The 19,120-nt window shown below is 35.6% G+C and overlaps 2 protein-coding genes across 7 annotated transcripts in view; both read left to right on the plus strand.

Moving 5' to 3' along the window:
- Positions 1–11,623, plus strand: part of LOC139763449 (transmembrane protein 268) — a 102,924-nt gene extending 91,301 nt beyond the window's left edge. For 5 of the 6 annotated variants that reach the window (XM_071689503.1, XM_071689506.1, XM_071689505.1 and 2 more), the window contains one exon: positions 1,476–11,623. In XM_071689503.1, the coding sequence (XP_071545604.1) occupies positions 1,476–1,561 (86 nt within the window). In that variant the 3' untranslated portion in view covers positions 1,562–11,623. The remainder of the gene's footprint in view (positions 1–1,475) is intronic. The other variant, XM_071689501.1, reaches the window with a different exon arrangement.
- Positions 11,624–15,218: 3,595 nt separating this feature from the next.
- The window catches only part of Rgl (Ral guanine nucleotide dissociation stimulator-like), a 147,428-nt gene continuing 143,526 nt past the window's right edge, over positions 15,219–19,120 (plus strand). Inside the window, exon 1 of the mRNA XM_071689516.1 lies at positions 15,219–15,382. Within this exon, the coding sequence (XP_071545617.1) occupies positions 15,371–15,382 (12 nt within the window). The 5' untranslated portion in view covers positions 15,219–15,370. The remainder of the gene's footprint in view (positions 15,383–19,120) is intronic.

Raw genomic sequence — 19,120 nt, forward strand, 5'->3', positions numbered from 1 at the left:
ACTTTCTCTAACTTTTACCAGTCTCTGTCATCGATGATATCTTGATTTAATTTTCATGCTTGATTATAATCGATGATACAGTCTCAGTATATTCGTACATCTTTTCCCCATATTCAAGAAAGTGTACCAGCTTCACTTTCATAACCATAACAACATGAAGGATTGTCTTGCAAATGTAAAACTAAGAAAAGGCATATGTTTTATGAATATGACACTAATTTTAATTCCAACTTTTGTCACTTTTTTTTTTTTTACCTAACTGGCTCTCATTACATGGCAAGATTGCATCAAGAGCAAACAAATTGTAGCCCTCTGTGCTTACATCCATTCCTTAGTTGTCATGTATAATGTACTGAAACTATTTCCATGTATTTGCTTTTGCATTGTAATATTTCCAAACTTTAGACGTAATCTGTGCTGCTTTGTAGATATTGTATCAACCAGTCTAGCTCATTTGCTTACATAGTACTACTGGCCATCCAGAACACACACTCTTTTTTATTTTAAAGTTATAAAAGGCCAAGGAATGACCATAAGATAAGGAAGGAGGAGCAGAGAGACTTTGAAATAAATATTGTGGACAAGACAGTTAAGCGCTGTATTTTCGGGAAATTCTGCATAATCCAAACGCCTTGGAAAGCTAAAATAACATGTTTAGACATGTAAGTATTCATATAGTCTGTGGGCCTTGGCTGTGGATGTTAGTATATTTATTCGCATCAGCCAGAGGGTGGTTGTGTGCAAATGAGATAGATACTTGTTCAATTTTTCCAGACACAGTTTCTCAGCAGGAGAGGCAATCAAGTATAAATAAGAAAACTGCTGTTCACAATCATAATTTCATGGCAGTAGGAATTAATTGAATAGATACTTTGATATGATTGATAGTTTGGATTGACACGTGCAGCTGTGTTGGCACTTTTGATTAATTTCATGTGAATATCTGAATACGACTTATTTATGTTTACAGGACTACTTTTAATTTTGCACAATCCTTTTATATTGATGATTGTTTGCATGATAGAAGTAGCTGGAAAATACTAAATTTGTTCATGTGCATGTATACATCTTTCTTCTTTGATCTAATAGTTTGCATGGTTGTTACAATGTTTTCTCTTCTAGAACTTCAAGTATGTAATAGTAACAGTGAGTAAATTTTTTACATACTCTTCATTAAATGCCGTAGTGCTATAATCAACTTGGTCTTTATATAATCAACTTGGTCTTCATTTTGATGGGAAGTTGGATATCAAAGAATGTAACTTTTATACATTTTGATTTCTAAAGATTAGTTTTTGCCTGTTGTGGAAAAAAATTCTTAACTTATAGTACTGCTGAAGATTTATGGCAGTTTACTTCATTTTATTAAGGTATTAGTATTTGGTCATCGTTGATGACTTTTACTTGCTCTTGTTGTTTGTTTCTGATTACTCAGCTTATGACATCACTTGCCATATTTCAACCTGTTATTTTAGGTTGCTTTGATCTGTGTGAATTGTGGCAGCAAGGAAGTCACAGCATCACTCAAACAGGACCAGTAACAGGATATAATCTTGCCTGATGAAGTCTGAGGTTGAACGCCACCTGATCTGACTATTCTCCTTCATTATCTCATGGGGATTACTTTTATTTGGGGGCCATGAATCTTACAGCTTGTTTATATAAACAAGTTCATTAAAAAATCCAAGATTTGCCAAGATCCTGACTGTTAGAAAACTGTGAAGTATGTGGATCACTGCTGTATTGTAGGGATGGACATAGAAGATACATATAGATATAAGAGTACATTCATATGAAATGAAATAAAAGTAAATACATGTGAGAGAGGTTTGAGACAGTGACAAGTATTCTCTACTTGCTGAGGCAGTTCTAATTTTGTGTACTCACCCTATTTGGTAATGAAAGTAATGGTATTTGCTTTGCTTATGTGCTACTCAGACTGTTATGCAACATTCTCCATTTAGTTTTTCATGTAATTCTGTCTGTTCTCTCACTCTTGAAGGTATGATTAAAGTTGTTAGCAACTGAATGTGGGGAAAAAGCTGATACGAATAAGGTTTTGATGGAAGGATAAAAAGAATGAGGATGTGGAACATTTGGTCCTGACCATTCAGGAGGGCTAGAGGCATGAATGGAATAGAATGAATTGTGTTGGGGCTTGAACATTTACGAGGGCAAGAGCTATGCACGAGACAGAATGACTTGCATTATGGCACATGGGGGGCAACATGCTGTTTGTGGACAGAACCAAGTCATGGAGTAGTCAGGGTAAACCTAGTTTGGTCCATTAATAGCACATTGACCCTCATATTCCACATCATTCCAATGTATGTCCTTCACCCTCCAGCATGTTCAGGCCCTAATCACTCAAACCTTTTTCACTCCATCCTTCTATCTCCAGTTTGCTATCCTCATTATCCTAGTGTCCTCTACTTCTAACACATATATCCTCTTTGTCAACCATTCCTTACTCATTTTAACTCACCCTTTTCTGCTCTCTCAACCACTCTCTTATTACCTTTTCGTGACTTACTCAATCAAGCCACCTTACATTACATATTGTCCGTATGCGAGGATATTTCCCTCTAAGGCTTAGTCATCTCTTCTCTGTCCTACCTCACTATCATGGGAAATGATGAATATGTATGAAAAAAGAAGCAGGGGGTAGCAATGCTGTTTCCTGCAGGGTGGGGTAGTGCCAGGAATAGATGAAGGCAAGCAAGTATGAATATATACATGTGCATATATGTACATGTCTTCGTATGTGTATGTATATGTTGATATGTATATGTGCGTGTATGGGTGTTTATGTATATATATGTGTATATGAGTGGTTGGGCCATTCTTCGTCTGTTTCTGGCGCTACTTCGCTGACGTGGGGAACGGTGATCAAATATAAGGATTTCCAGCCCCCTGCTCCCTTCCCTTTTAGTCGCCTTCTACGACACGCAGGGAATACGTGAGAAGTATTCTTTTTCCCCTATCCCCAGGGATAATATATGGAGGAAGTGAAGTGTTTTAGATATCTGGGAGTGGATCTGGCAGCGGATGGAACCATGGAAGCGGAAGTGGATCATAGGGTGGGGGAGGGGGCGAAAATTCTGGGAGCCTTGAAGAATGTGTGGAAGTCGAGAACATTATCTCGGAAAGCAAAAATGGGTATGTTTGAAGGAATAGTGGTTCCAACAATGTTGTATGGTTGCGAGACGTGGGCTATGGATAGAGTTGTGCGCAGGAGGATGGATGTGCTGGAAATGAGATGTTTGAGGACAATATGTGGTGTGAGGTGGTTTGATCGAGTAAGTAACGTAAGGGTAAGAGAGATGTGTGGAAATAAAAAGAGCGTGGTTGAGAGAGCAGAAGAGGGTGTTTTGAAATGGTTCGGGCACATGGAGAGAATGAGTGAGGAAAGATTGACCAAGAGAATATATGTGTCGGAGGTGGAGGGAACGAGGAGAAGAGGGAGACCAAATTGGAGGTGGAAAGATGGAGTGAAAAAGATTTTGTGTGATCGGGGCCTGAACATGCAGGAGGGTGAAAGGAGGGCAAGGAATAGAGTGAATTGGAGCAATGTGGTATACCGGGGTTGACGTGCTGTCAGTGGACTGAATCAAGGCATGTGAAGCGTCTGGGGTAAACCATGGAAGGCTGTGTAGGTATGTATATTTGCGTGTGTGGACATATGTATATACATGTGTATGGGGGTGGGTTGGGCCATTTCTTTCGTCTGTTTCCTTGCGCTACCTCGCAAACGCGGGAGACAGCGACAAAGCAAAAAAAAATATATATATATATATATATATATATATATATATATATATATATATATATATATTCAAAATGTAATGTTACTTGATTCTGCCTCATGTGGTCAGAACGAGAGTGAGAAGTCACCTTTGGTGGTACTGTGCCTTCATTAGTGACTGGATATTATCAAAATTTTGTTAGAAACGTTATTGTTCCAAAGGAGGTCGTGAGTTCCATGATCCTACATGGATTTCAGCTGTAAGGTCGCAGATGCTCCTTTAAAGAGGTCATGGATTTGTAGTAATTAAAATGTATGGAAGGGTGTATTCCACCAATGATGCCTCATCTCCTTATTTTACATTCCTTATGATTTTTTGTTAAGGACCAGGACCACTGGTGTTTATTGCCTCTGCATTAAGTTTGTTGGAGGTATTTAGCTTTTTGTGTCTTTGTCATTGTTTGTATTTATGTATGAGTGTGTCATTGTCTCTGAATGTCTGTGTTATGATGTGTATATGGGTATGGGAGAGAGTGAGAAATATCATAGAAAAGGGAGGGAGAAATAAAGGAGACATTATTGATTGTCCTTGTGCATGCATATTTGTGTGTGTGTGTGTGTTTATCAGGGTCTTTCTACTTATGTTCTTGCATGCATGATTTATTTTTTACTTGTGTATTGAATAGTTTGTTTTCAGTCGAGTCCATCATGGCGAAGATAGGTATAGTTGTGTACATGTCACAGGTTTTTGTTTATCTGTTGTTACCTAAGGCAAATGGAACTTCCTTGTGGTGAATGTAATGAGATAGCTTTGCATATGTATCTGAAACTGACTTAATGTACCAAATTAAACCTCTGTATAGTTAGCACACTATGGTTGAATTGGGCCTTGAAATCTTTTTTCTGTTTGTAAACTACTTTGTTTTCACTGTAAATAGATCTACATCAGTAATTGCACTTCTCTGTTAGCACCTGAGTATGCTGCTTGTCTTGGTACCTGCTTTTCCTCATCTTGATAATCCTCATATCTCATGATTTAAAATTTAAATGTGATTGAAAATTGAAATGATATATTGTATATAATATAGCGTAAAATTATGATAATGTTCATGCTTGAGTCTGCTAAATTTTGTCATGCAAGTCAATTAATTTTCAAGCAGTACACATTAACAATATGCTGGCAGCTTATTATAGTAAAGTATTTAAAACATGACAATGTTTATTGTCTCCATGCATTTGTATACTTGGCAAGCAGTTCTTATTCTAATGTTTTTTGTGTAACAAACATTGTATGTCCTCCCATTGATGTGCTTGTGTGCATGTTGTATTTTACAGGGGAATGTCTGTTGTGCGTGCAGATGGCTAACCAAGTGCCGTTTTATGGTGCTGCATGATTGCTGTCTTTGAAAATTCCCAAGTTCACTAGATAATTGGAAGTTTATAAAATCTTTTCAAGGTCCTCTTCCAGATGATTTTCTTAATTTCAAGAGTAAGACTGAATTAATTTTTTAAGGCTTTGTATCGTGTGAATGATTAATCATTCATATTTTAAAGTTTAGTTCTGTACATTTATCACTTACAAACTCATGATGCTGATTCTTAAGTCTTGGTTTTTAGGAAAGATCTGATATATCAGTATTATTGTCCCTAAGTATGATATGAAAATGAATAACTGTGTACATAATAAATCAGTTTATTATTATTATTATTATTATTATTATTATTATACTTTGTCACTGTCTCCTGCGTTAGCGAGGTAGTGCAAGGAAACAGATGAAAGAATGGCCCAACCCACCCACATACACATATATATACATTATCACCCACACATGCACATATACATGCCAATACATTTCAATGTATACATATACAGACATAAATATATATACACATGGACATATCCATGCTTGCTGCCTTCATCCATTCCCGTTGCCACCCCACCACACATGAAATGGCACACCCTCCCCATGCACACGTGCTAGGAAAAGACAACAAAGGCCACATTTGTTCACACTCAGTCTCTAGCTGTCATGTGTAATGCACCGAAACCTCAGCTCCCTTTCCACATCCAGGCCCCACAAAACTCCATGGTTTACTTTACCCCAGATGCTTCACATACCCTGGTTCAATCCATTGACAGCACATCAACCCTGGAATACTACACTGTTCCAATTCACTCTATTCCTTGCACGCCTTTCACCCTCCTGCATGTTCAGGCCCCGATCACACAAAATCTTTTTCACTCCATCTTTCCACCTCCAGTTTGGTCTCCCACTTCCTCGTTCCCTCCACCTCCGACACATATATCCTCTTGGTCAAGCTTTCCTCACTCATTCTCTCCATGTGCCCAAACCATTTCAAAACACCCTCTTCTGCTCTCTCAACTATGCTCTTTTTATTTCCACACATCTCTCTTACCCTTACATTGCTTACTCGATCAAACCACCTCATACCACATATTGTCCTTAAACATCTCATTTCCAGCACATCCACCCTCCTGCGCACAACTCTATCCATAGCCCACGCCTCACAACCATACAACATTGTTGGAACCACTATTCCTTCAAACATAGCCATTTTTGCTTTCGGAGATAATGTTCTCGACTTCCACACATTCTTCAAGGCTCCCAGGATTTTCGCCCCCTCCCCCACGCTATGATTCACTTCCGCTTCCATGGTTCCATCTGCTGCCAGATCCACTCCCAGATATCTAAAACACTTTACTTCCTCCAGTTTTTCTCCATTCAAACTTACCTCCCAATTGACTTGACCCTCAACCCTACTGTACCTAATAACCTTGTTCTTATTCACATTTACTCTTAACTTTCTTCTTTCACACACTTTACCAAACTCAGTCACCAGCTTCTGCAGTTTCTCACATGAATCAGCCACCAGCGCTGTATCATCAGCGAACAACAACTGACTCACTTCCCAAGCTCTCTCATCCACAACAGACTTCATACTTGCCCCTCTTTCCAAAACTCTTTCATTCACCTCCCTAACAACCCCATCCATAAACAAATTAAACAACCATGGAGACATCACACACCCCTGCCGCAAACCTACATTCACTGAGAACCAATCACTTTCCTCTCTTCCTACACGTACACATGCCTTACATATATATATATATTCATACTTGCTCACCTTCATCCATTCTTGACACTACCCTGCCCTACAGGAAAGAGCATCACCACTTTGTGCAAATCTTTCCGTGGTTTACCCCAGACACTTCACATGCGCTGGTTCAGTCCATTAATAGCACATCAACCCCAGTGTACCACATTGTTCCAGTGCATGAGATAGTGAATTTGATCAGTCTGGTATGTTGTGGACTGAACCAATTCATATAATGTGATCAAGGTAAAGCATGGAAAGGTGTGTAGAGCTGGTTATGAATAGGGAACTGTGGTTTTGGTGCATTAGACATGACAGTTAGAGAATGGATGCAAGTGGATGCAGCTCTTCTTTGTCCATTTCTGATGCTGCCTTGCTAACGTAGGAAAAGCAATCAAATATTGAAAGAAAAATACTAGTTTTTTAAACATAAATTACCCCAGACTTGCTTTTCCAGGGGCTTCTACAGCTCCAAAGCTGCATTACACTCAGCAACAGGAACTCCATTGAAGTGAACAGTTCATGGATAAGACTACTCTTTTTTTTGTCACCTGATGATGATACGTGCAGTCTTTCCAAAGGTGACTTTTCACTTGCAGTTAAACCTCAAGCAGTCATAGTCCAGTAATACCTTTAGTGAGGCTAAATGATCATCAGTTGATATAACTGAGTACAGTCTCATCAAAGAACTTCTGGCTTTGGAGGCGTCCATCTTGTCTCTGCTGCTGAGTGTAATGCAGTGTTGGAGCTGAAGTTTGCCCCTTCTACAGTGGTTTCAATAGCTTTATGGAAGGGAAATGATTAACTCTTTTGGAGCGACAAGGTGCTCAAAGATTATATTCCTTTTTATCCATCGACAGTGAACCTCACCAAAGGTGATTTTTTCACCTGCAGCTTATATATCTTTGTTTTGCTCCGACCAAATTTTTATTAAGCTTTATTCTTGTTCTTAGAGGAAAAAATTCATTTAACGTGAAAAAGTAGTTAAAAGCAAAGTGATTTTTAATGATTGGTTATTTAATGACTGTTAATGTCTATATAACATGAACTATGAGGACTTTAAAACATTAAAATGCAGTCTCATATAGCTATATTTCAGTATCCTGGTAACTAGAGCAGATCCTCCTTCATGTTCTAGGAACAGATCATATTACTTTCTCACTGATAATGTTGTCTAATTACACCATTATGAAGTAAAGCTGCAGTGCTTAAAAATTAATCATCCTTGGACATAGTTACTTTTTTCTGTAACTGTATGTAGGGTACTTAATATATTTCATGGTGCATAGCAAACTTGATACTGTCAAGACCAATAGCTGAAAAATATTTAATTGTACATTACAGATTTATATCATTTAATCATGTTCACAAGTTCTTTAAACAATATTTTATACTGTATTAAATGTGGATATCTAGATATTTATCATTTTCATTATAGTTTTGAAAGAAAACCCCTTTACATTTTGATAACGTTCATGCAGAATTAAACTAGCTCTTCCATTCATCAGATCACTGTTCAGGCAATATTATGAACACATATTTGTGTAAAGATGAAGTATCTGTTTGTACACAAAAGAAATTTTGCAGAATGTATTACTCAGGTATTTTTGTACCAAGCATTTTGAATGAAATTCATGTTAACATTAATTCTTTACACATAAAAGATATATGCTGTATAATCTTAAAGAATAGAGAATGATGATGAGATTGTAAATAAAGCAGTTAGATATTGACACGATATGGTCACTAAAGATTTCAGTGTTTTGATTTCATGTACACTTTCATTCATAAAGTTGATTTTTTTTTCCAACTTAGACTTTAGAATCCTTGTCATGAATATGAATCATTGAAATATTGTCATGAAAACAGCTTACTATGAGAGTGAATAACAGCAAAGTAGTTTTGTCAAAGAGGATGCCACTCAGGAGTGATTAGATAGCATGAGTGTTTGTGACATTGATTATATCCCAGGAGTTGGTGTAAAATAACAAAGTCATGCAGTAACGGGTAAGGCAGACTCTTATTCTTCTTGATGCATTATCTCAGGAGGACTTGTGAAGTTTTCTTGAAGTCATTAACTGTAGGTGCAAGATCTCGTTTGGGATTGGGTTAGCTAGTCAAATTACTACTTCTGGGCATGCCATATTGAGTATCCATGTACAATTTGGCCTTCTTCAGATTCCAATTTTATTCCTTCAGATGGAAATTTGGTTTACATTTAGCATGATATGAAGTTTTCTTAATGTTCACATGAAGGTAAAACCAGTATCCACTCAGTAACTGTCACCAGTCATTTAAAGTAAACTTTGTGATATAAGTAAATAGAATTTTTACCAGAAAGTGTAAGGGAAAAAAATATTTGTCATACTCATGTATTACCTATTAAGAAAGTTACTTTTGTCATAAAACATATGTGCTATAATATCAATTTGCCCATGAAAAGTAGTTAGTTCATAAAGATCTATATGTTTACTCTTTTCATAGCTCCACAGATATATAACACGGACATTGATACTGAAGATACCTTTACATATTTACACACATATTGAAGGGAATGAATACATGTGTGCTTCATATACCTGCTGTATGCTTAACCAAAAATGCCATGTAAAGCTATACAGACTTGAGATCAAACTAACATGAAGATTTTGTAGGCACTCATAAGTACACATGCCACCAGAATCAAAGATATAAAACATGTTGATCACTCATTATGATCCACTCCCTTGTTGAGAATAATAATGTTCATCACATTTACTGTCCTAGTTTAAGTTAACCTTTTTGGGCATTTTGTGATGACACCTCGTCTCATGAATGTGAGTAAAAGTTACTGGGTATGACCCCTACTCGCATGCATACTTGTGTTAGGTCATCCTAAACAGGTAATTGAATGGGCTGCAATTTTCATTCTGAGATTCAGTTTCTTTGTTGGTTATGACCTTCAGTAGTCAAAGAACACATGACTTGTATTAGATTTTTGGTAGACATGTATGTTCTTGTTCATACGAGAGTAAAAAATGTGTAGAAGCTGAAATATATATTGCTACAAAATAGGTTGTATGAATATTTAAGCATCTACAGATACAAGAGGGTAAGAAATGTGTTGATAAAGACTTTAAAACTTAACAACATGCCAAGTTATCAAAATATCTAATAAAGTATAAGATTAGATAATGGGTTCAGGTACAGAAACAGTGCCTCATTTCTTTTTATGTGGAGTTTAAGTATATACAATCATTTAATGAACACTTTAATACATTGGCTCAGTTTAGGGCAATTTAATGTCATTGTCTGTAGAGCAGCTTATGTTGTTCTCAGTAAGTCTCTTACAGTCCTTTGTTCAATTTGCTTGATAAGTGAAGTAGATGCTCAGTCCCCTGAAATTCGCTCACTTTATTCCTGGTTGAATAACATGAATTACATGCTATCATGATAATGTTATAACTCAAGTTATTCATAGAAACTGTTGACTAAAAATGGGCTCTCATTACATTATTGCCAGAGTTATCCATAGAAACAGTTATCTGATGTATACTTGCTGCTGGATCTAGCTTGCTTTATAGAAGGAAAATTCTCATTTTGGAAATGAAGGGAATTTATGGAAGGGTAATTAACAGATAATTAGTAGGAATGTTGATCCAGAGTAGAAATTAGTGGATATGACTTTCATTTAATCATTGAATATATTATCATTTAGCTTGATTGTCTTCATTAAACCCCTGTATAAAGGTATATGTTACTCATGGTGGTCGTGTTTTCCCTTTTCAGTATTCTGACGTAATTTTTTGCTATATGTATGGAGATTGACATGTGTATGTACATCCTGCCATTAAAAGCTTGGAGACAATTATTTTAAGAACTATAGATATGCATAGTACACTGGTTTGCCTATTTTTTGATAATCTTTTACTACATGACATACACAGTTTTACTAGAATAAATTGCATTTAGATTTGAATGCATTTTAGAAAGCTCTGTACAGTGTAAGCCTCTCACTATAAGGGTGGTTAAAAAATCCTCAAAATCTTTTAGAATGAGTGCTGTTAATTAATGTACAGTATGATTTGGGCCTTCCAGATGTGAATCTCATCCGTCCAATAAATATTTGCCTTAAAAGCAAACAGTGTTTGGTAATTGTTTACCAGTGTAATGTTAAGTATGTAACTTTATATATATATGTTCCTCAAGTGTTGTAATTATTCAATTGAGCAATGGAATTTTTTCTGAAAGACTTCCCTTCTCTTGTGGTACAGTCAGAATCACAGCTCCATGTGACATACATTAGAAGTACAATATTTTACATTGGATTTCACAGATGCTAGGTGCCTTACATCTAGTACAAGAAATACTGTGCCACAGGAAAAACAGATCCTTTTTTACATGCTTTTGCACAAATGTAGTATTAAAGAATGTATAGTTATATGTATGTTTTGTTGTTAGGTAGGTATGGTATCTCTAAAGAGGAAAATCAACAAAATATTTTGTGTAGAATGCAGTACACAGTGCAGCTTAATCCTCCTGGATTTATTTTTATTATTCAGTACTTAATATATTATTACGTTATGAAAGGAAGTTTCATAATGTTTATATCATGAATAATGTGGCATTAACACATTGAAATTATAATTTATTGACTTAAATAATCAATGTTTTTAACTAGGTTTCGAGTGAAGAAGATACTAATGCAGCTGTGTTGTGCTGAAGATTGTTGTGGAAATTTCTAAATTTAAATATACTGAATGCATTTTAGTTTGCTGTTAACTATAGTTTTATTAAAACCTTCTGCAAGGATGGTATCATATTGAGACTAAATATTTATTTTATGGGTAAACTGAAGTACAAACACATTTTAGTTCTGATTTTTATGTTGCTAGCTTTTAAGAAAACACTCTTGGATGGTATTTTGAGAAAGAACAACATTGTTTGCCATTTATATATATATATATATATATATATATATATATATATATATATATATATATATATATATATATATCTGATACTTTGCTATACTTTATAGGCAAGACAAAATGAAAATCTACCCGAAGCCATTTGGCCACCGCAGTATGTATTTCCATATTCTATGTATGCTTAGTGTTTTTTTCGTTCATGATAATTATTGCTTCCATAGCCATATGTGACATTGAAATTTGCCTTATATAGTCACACTTGTTAACTGACGGAATATTCGAAAATATACTGAAAAAACAGTACATCAGGGAGCTAAGTGATAAACCATTAGAGCAAATTCTTTCTATATGTGTAAAAATATATTTCACATTAGAGTATAATTTGGGTCATTACAGATAAGCATATATTTACAAATAAAATATCCTAAGAGATATGATGAAAAATGAAAATTAGCAATTTAAGAAAAAAAAAAAAAAAAAATGAACCAAACCTCTGGTTGGAGCCACAGAGGTGCTAATGGTGGCAGAAGAGCCTGTTATGGCGCATATTGGGTGCTTGGTAAAGAACAACGGCGCTGCATAGCGAAGTCTTAGTGTTGTGAAATGAGGTAAGTAGTGTGATATAGTTTGTAATGGTTACCAGGGTTGATTAGCACATATCCAAAATACCATTTGAGGTATTTACAAGAATTTCGGTATCAGGCTCGGAAGAACCCAGCTGACCCTAATTGAAGAACAATGTGTTATGAAAATTAGAAAAATATACTGCCTTCAGATTTTTAAGAATTATTCTAAACTTATTTGAGCTGCACCCTATAACACATAGTATAGTAATAATGTTAAGAATAACAATGATATTCCGATGCATCTTGAATGGTGAGCTTAGGCAAGAATGATAATGTCGGGATATGTAGTACTTTTTTCAGAATAACTTTTTTTAATGTTATTGTGATGGTAAACATTTACTAATAAATCTCTCTACATACAAACTTACAAACACTGAGCAACAGTTTAATTATTAGGCTGTCCTGCACTAGATAAACAGCTCTTCCGACATCCTTAATGGAGTCAGGTTCTTGTACATATTTGTATGACTAGAAAATTATATATATATATATTACAAATGTATATAGATATTACAAATTCGTACAAAAAAAGATAGTCAAGGAAACTTGCCGACTTGCATTAGGTTAATGCGCTTATATATATATAATATATATATATATATATATATATATATATATATATATTACATAAAAATGACCACATTTTTCTTGTGCTTGAAAGCCCACTAAGCTTTTATATTATGATAATAAAACAATTTAATCCTACTGCAAACATTTCAAATATCTCGTGTCGGTTGCCTCTCGTTTTTGGCTTTTATAATTGCCTTGAAGTCACAAGACTTCAGGTTCAACATATGAGACCATAGTAAGTCAATATATTCTTTTTCTGATTCTGTTAAATCGTAAATATTCTGAATATATACATTCATTGTGTTTATTCTTTTAGTGTTTTGCTATCTTTACACAAGAATATCGTAACAATACACATTCGAATTTCGCATCACTGTTAGTTATTAGGGAATGTATGATCGTCATATGAACTAGAGAGATACATTTCTGAGACAAGAAGCTTATATTCTCGAGATACAATGGATGATAAAAAAAAAATGAGTCAGTTTAAAAAGTAGTTTAGTCAAATCTTTCAGTATGATGTGGTGGTATCCAGAGCGAGTGGTTGACCGTCCATGGAGCTTCGACCTAGTGTTGAGCAGATGAAAAAGTAACAACCAGAAGACCCTGGATGGGTCAAGAAAGTAATACTCTTGTGACCTCTCTACCTGGGTCGCTGACAATGGTATGTGAAAATCACGATCAGCGGCTTGGGAGACAGATGAACAGCTTCATGTACAGTAATTTCATTATAGTCACTGGTTGGTCAATATTTTACAAATGAATGTTTTATTTGTTTTTACTTTATTACTGAATTTATCTTCATATATTTTTTTATTTTCAAATATTGATATGACATCAATTATGATGAACGAAATCATGTTTTAGCTGCAGAGAGAGAACTCACCTGTCGCCATCTTGACGCCTTATTAAAGTTTTAACTTCAAACAGTAAAACCAATCAACATTACCTTAACCATAATTGGTGAAGCTCAGCCTCACGGTCTCCTGACCCGAGAAACTAATGTTGGCTTACGGAAAAAAAAGGTCGAAAATGAATTGGTTGTCCTCATATTTCACTTATATGTGCCAACTAATTGGCAATAATACTTAAAAGATTGATATGTAAATTCATTATGGCTTGAGGTAGTATTGTACTGGGTGCAATATTGTCAAATATTTCACTTGGTTAATTGTTAAGAGTTGAGCTATCCAGAGTGATGTTCAACTAGACATTTTTGTTTAAATTTTTATATAGATCTAACTCCATTTTGAGGGAAAACTCTTGTATATGAAATTCTCAGTCATTTAAACAATATCATAGATAGTAATAAGTCCATAGTTATATTATTTTATCAAGTTTTATTCTTCATGATATTAGAACGTTGTGGCATAATATGTATCGTAAAAAATAATGAATTTGACAATACTAGTATATTATACAGGAGTTGCTTGTTACTCTTCCTCTTTCAAAGTTAATTAAAAGAAAATATCCTGTGAGACAGATGCTGGATTCTCCATACTAATAATACCGCAAGCCATTGTGTGTGTATGACAGTTATTTTGATAACGGTCACATGGTGAGAGCACGCGAGTAAGCTAGACCAACCAGTAATACAAGATCAGCTTAGGCAGTTGGCAAATTATCCTAAACAGCAAATGGAGGAATTAACTTAGTATTTTAAGTGAATGAGTAAGAAATGCTCAATGGGTTCCGCTTTAACATCGTTGAGTATGTGTGCGTAGTTTGATTTTTGTAGGCTGTATGTAGCTAATCCACCTTACGATGCTTCGAATAATGAAATATAAAAAGATAAGTGGGAATAAAAAGTCTCGCAAGTAGGTAGTAGGGAATCTTAAAGGTAAAATGTTTACTGCAGAAAAATCATAATTTATTATAGTGAAGGACCGAACATTGATTATTTTATTACTTTCGCTAATCATTTAGTCATATAGACATTATTCATTTTGTCTTTAATGCTTTCAAAGTTTCGTATTTATTACCAAGGAATAACTCGATTTATGTTTACTATCAAACACATAGTATTTATGTGTTTCCCCACACATTTTCAGGTCCATCCAAAGAATTATATATCCAGTTAATTTCATATAGTTATAATCTTACTTTGCAGTGTACGATAACTAATATACTATAACGTTACGAAAACTAATAATAAAACAATATTGAATACAATACTACGTCCGCGTTCGGGCTCCTTCAGCTGTTTGTTTACACGTTTGTAATTATTGGAACCCCAGTGACAGTCGTCAACAGTGAACAGGTGTAGGGAATGATGTCAGCTCGGGGGATTAACTCATGTTTTTGTGGACGTGTTGGGCTTCTGTGAAGCCCTTGTTACCTAATGGATTACACAATACGAAAGGAATGAAGAAGAGGGCACCCAGGAGACGAGGGAGAGGAGAATGACCACAGAGGTAAGTGAAAAAGAAAAGTGGCGCACGGGTAGCCTAGTTGAGTGGGGGGGATTGGCGGTCACGGAGGTAAACTGTACCTGGCTCTAAAACCTTGCGACAAGACCTCACCTGGCGGGTGCTCTATCGTCTACGCATGTTTGTAATGAATAGCAAACAAATGTCCTAGAAATTTAACCATTCCTCATTTGAAATGGAAACTGTCCTTACGTAGGCCATGGAAGTTTCACTTTTGTGACCCCCTAGTAAGCAATATTTCTAGCAAGAACATAAGTTGCAAGAATACAATCATTCATCTGTAATTCACAGTCCATCTCCCGTGAAGAACGTTTGACCCCCAGGAAAAAAAAAAGGTGCTCGTGGATAGTTTCTTGCCTCCAATTGGAATCCCCAGCTTTTGCTGACCTAACGTTTAACGTGACATTACTTTGAAATCAGTAAATCATTTTGATATGGGCATTAAAACTTTTTTGCTTGAGTAGACAAAATGTGTTCAATTTTCATGTTACAGATGCTTCCCTTTCCATATATGGTTAATGCTTCTAGCATCTTTCTTGCAAAATATTTTTTTAGTTGGGCAATATATATATATATATATATATATATATATATATATATATATATATATATATATATATATGATTTCTGCAGTGTCAATAAAACTTCAGTAAACGTCAAATGATATGTTATTGGGTATTCACAGAAACTACGAATGTGCGTCACAGTAAAAACGTATTTTCACTTTCAAGACGTTTTCATCGAATTAATGTGCCAAGTCCCCAGCCGGCCAAACTCAATCTAATTTAGGGTATAAGTAGTATGACTGTGATTTAAGTGCTGGTTATATTTGACAACTCATTTAGCGACTGTGGGCCACATTTATTGCGTGCGGGTGCTGGAGCTCTCGTACCACGACACCTGTTACGAAAATTTGTTGTCCCGCATGAATATCAGGAAAGTTATGGCATGTTAGATTAGTTCGGGGTTATGAAACGCGTTGTAATGGGTAAAGAAAGCCTTTTTGTAATGAGAATATGACACAGGATCTGGTGAAACTTTCATGGGGACATATCGATGGGCCTTTAACCCCATATATTTACGGTGTGTATGTATACGAGAGTTAAGCGGTCAATGATTTTAAAGTTACACAGATACTTCGTTAGAAGTGTGTTCCTTGGAAAATATTACCACCGACTGTGTATATATATATATATATATATATATATATATATATATAAATATATATATATATATGTATATATATATATATATATATATATATATATATATATATATATATATATATATATATCATTTTTTCATGCATATTCGCCATTTCCTGCATTAGCGAGGTAGCGTTAAGAACAGAGGACTGAGCCTTTGAGGGAATATCCTCACTTGGCCCCCTTCTCTGTTCCTTCTTTTGGAAAATTAAGAACAAAAAAAATGGGAGGGGAGGATTTCCAGCCTCCCGCTCCCTCCTCTTTTAGTCGCCTTTTACGACACTCAGGGAATACGTGGGAGGTATTCTTTCTCCCCTATCCCCAGGGGATAATATATATATATATATATATATATATATATATATATATATATATATATATATATATATATATATATATACATATAAACACACCAGCAAATTTATGTCCTCCTCGGGAAGCACATCCTACACATAGATAGCAGGACTAAGGTCAAAGTATTATAGATATATGAATCATTCATTTTATCCCTGCGTTTCTATATCTCTGTTCCTATCGTTGTCTTTATATGATGATAATGAAATAAAAAATGATACATACTAAGTGATACAAATGTAGATTCACTGAAATCAACTAAAATCAGAGTAACAAGTGAAGTACACTGAGAGTTTCGTAAAATATTCGTAGAATAATCACTTACCTCAAGACAGCCACAAGTTTTCTAAGGTTCCATCGTATCCTCGTTCTATATAAATGTAAAATGATGCACAAAGATTGATTAAAAGCTTCCTAAAACCTTATGTGAATGTTATAAATTTACAAAATAAGTAAAATAACACTTACAATCTTTCCCAGAATATCCAAGCAAAACAAAGCTGTTGAGGGGCATGTACACTGTAACCGCTGTTCCAATACTGACCCGTTTTCGTGGTCGTTATTTCAACCTGAGATTCGTTAACATGGGTCAGCAAAACTTTACCAGACTGGCAAAAAAGTCACAGCTGTACTTCACATTTCATCCACTTAATAGATAAATGCAACAAATTTGTATTTATCTGTTAAAAAATAAATTCATTTGGATAGGAATATCGTGGTCTAAGAATAACAATAAACACAGTGTTCCTCACTGGAAGCTAATGGAGCTTTAATGTGTTCCTTTAGCTTTTTATGAGTAGAATTTTACTGTTAAGTATGGTTCTCTATTCAGGTGTTAACAGAGGGTGTAGGCGCGACCCATAGAATTCATGAATGTTATTTTAAGCATTGTTTATTTTCTGTAATCGTTAGGGTGTGTTCCCATGGAGGGCACCCCAGCTGGTAAGTGATGTGATCTCGTAGCTTTTTGTGTCAAAGGTTATTTTAGCGGGAGAAGGAGAATGTCTAGAGAATCCTAATGCTTACTGTGTGCACCAGTTAATAGATGTGTGGGCGGAAAACCTTGCTTATTACATACTTATTGTGTTCGTCGTATTTACCAGTGCATAGCTTTCTGCTGCCTTGCATGTGGATGAAGCTGTGTTGGTTTGTCTAGAGATTGTATTTCATTTTTTTTTTGCCAAACCTTCACTCCTAAATGTCCCCCACCAGAGTGTGGGGTATGTGGCCAACACATGGGTGAGCTGAGAAGCTTACCTCTTGTCAGAGTCATCTTAAAAAAGTTTTATTTACACGAAAGATTTTACTCTTATTAATGGAAAAAGAATGTCTGCAATTTTCATCTTGACTTTGGATGATCCTTCAGGGTTTCATCAGGACGAAAACGGAAATCAGGTAGGTAGGTTATGGATGTTTCTTGTCCCCCTTCCATTGTGCAAAAGTAGACACTTGCAGCTGTGATAGTCATCATGAAAGCAATCTGTTATCTCCATTATTTTGTAGTGAGTTGCAGATGCGCATCATATAGTAAGGGTAAATGGGTCCACAGTTTTGTGTACTTGCATCAATTTTGTTTAAGTATTGTGAAACGAAATTGTTGCGTGCAGAAATGAGTTGTAATTGTGCCAGTCTGGTTGTGAAATATTGTTTTTTTCTTTGGCACTCTGTTTTCCTAAGTTCTGTTTGTGAGGTCCTGAGTTTATATGATAAGCTAGCTCATCTCACATTTCTATCCCTGGGCTTCAAAATATTTGACGTAGTTACAAGATGTTGTTTATGTTTTACAATTCTGATAATTTTCAAATACAAGTTGTCAATTTTGATTTCCTCCACCGTACACATGGCTGAAGACCTTTGTGATCGGAGGAAAATTGCTAAAACGCTCTGCAGTTCCAGTACTGTGTGGTACACCAAGTTGTTTTACAGAAAAAAAATAAAAAAGAAAGGAAGCCATATGCTAAATAAAAGACGGTGCCTCTCAACTCCTCCAGCACGTACTTCCCAACTCTTATAGAAGTTAGACACTGGCATTTTCACAGGCGTCAGGAATTAGCTTGTGTGTGTGTGTGTGTGTGTGTGTGTGAGAGAGAGAGAGAGAGAGAGAGAGAGAGAGAGAGAGAGAGAGAGAGAGAGAGAGAGAGAGAGAGAGAGAGAAATCAGCTCG

This window comes from Panulirus ornatus, chromosome 47, assembly GCF_036320965.1.
Source record: "Panulirus ornatus isolate Po-2019 chromosome 47, ASM3632096v1, whole genome shotgun sequence".
Taxonomy (NCBI): domain Eukaryota; kingdom Metazoa; phylum Arthropoda; class Malacostraca; order Decapoda; family Palinuridae; genus Panulirus; species Panulirus ornatus.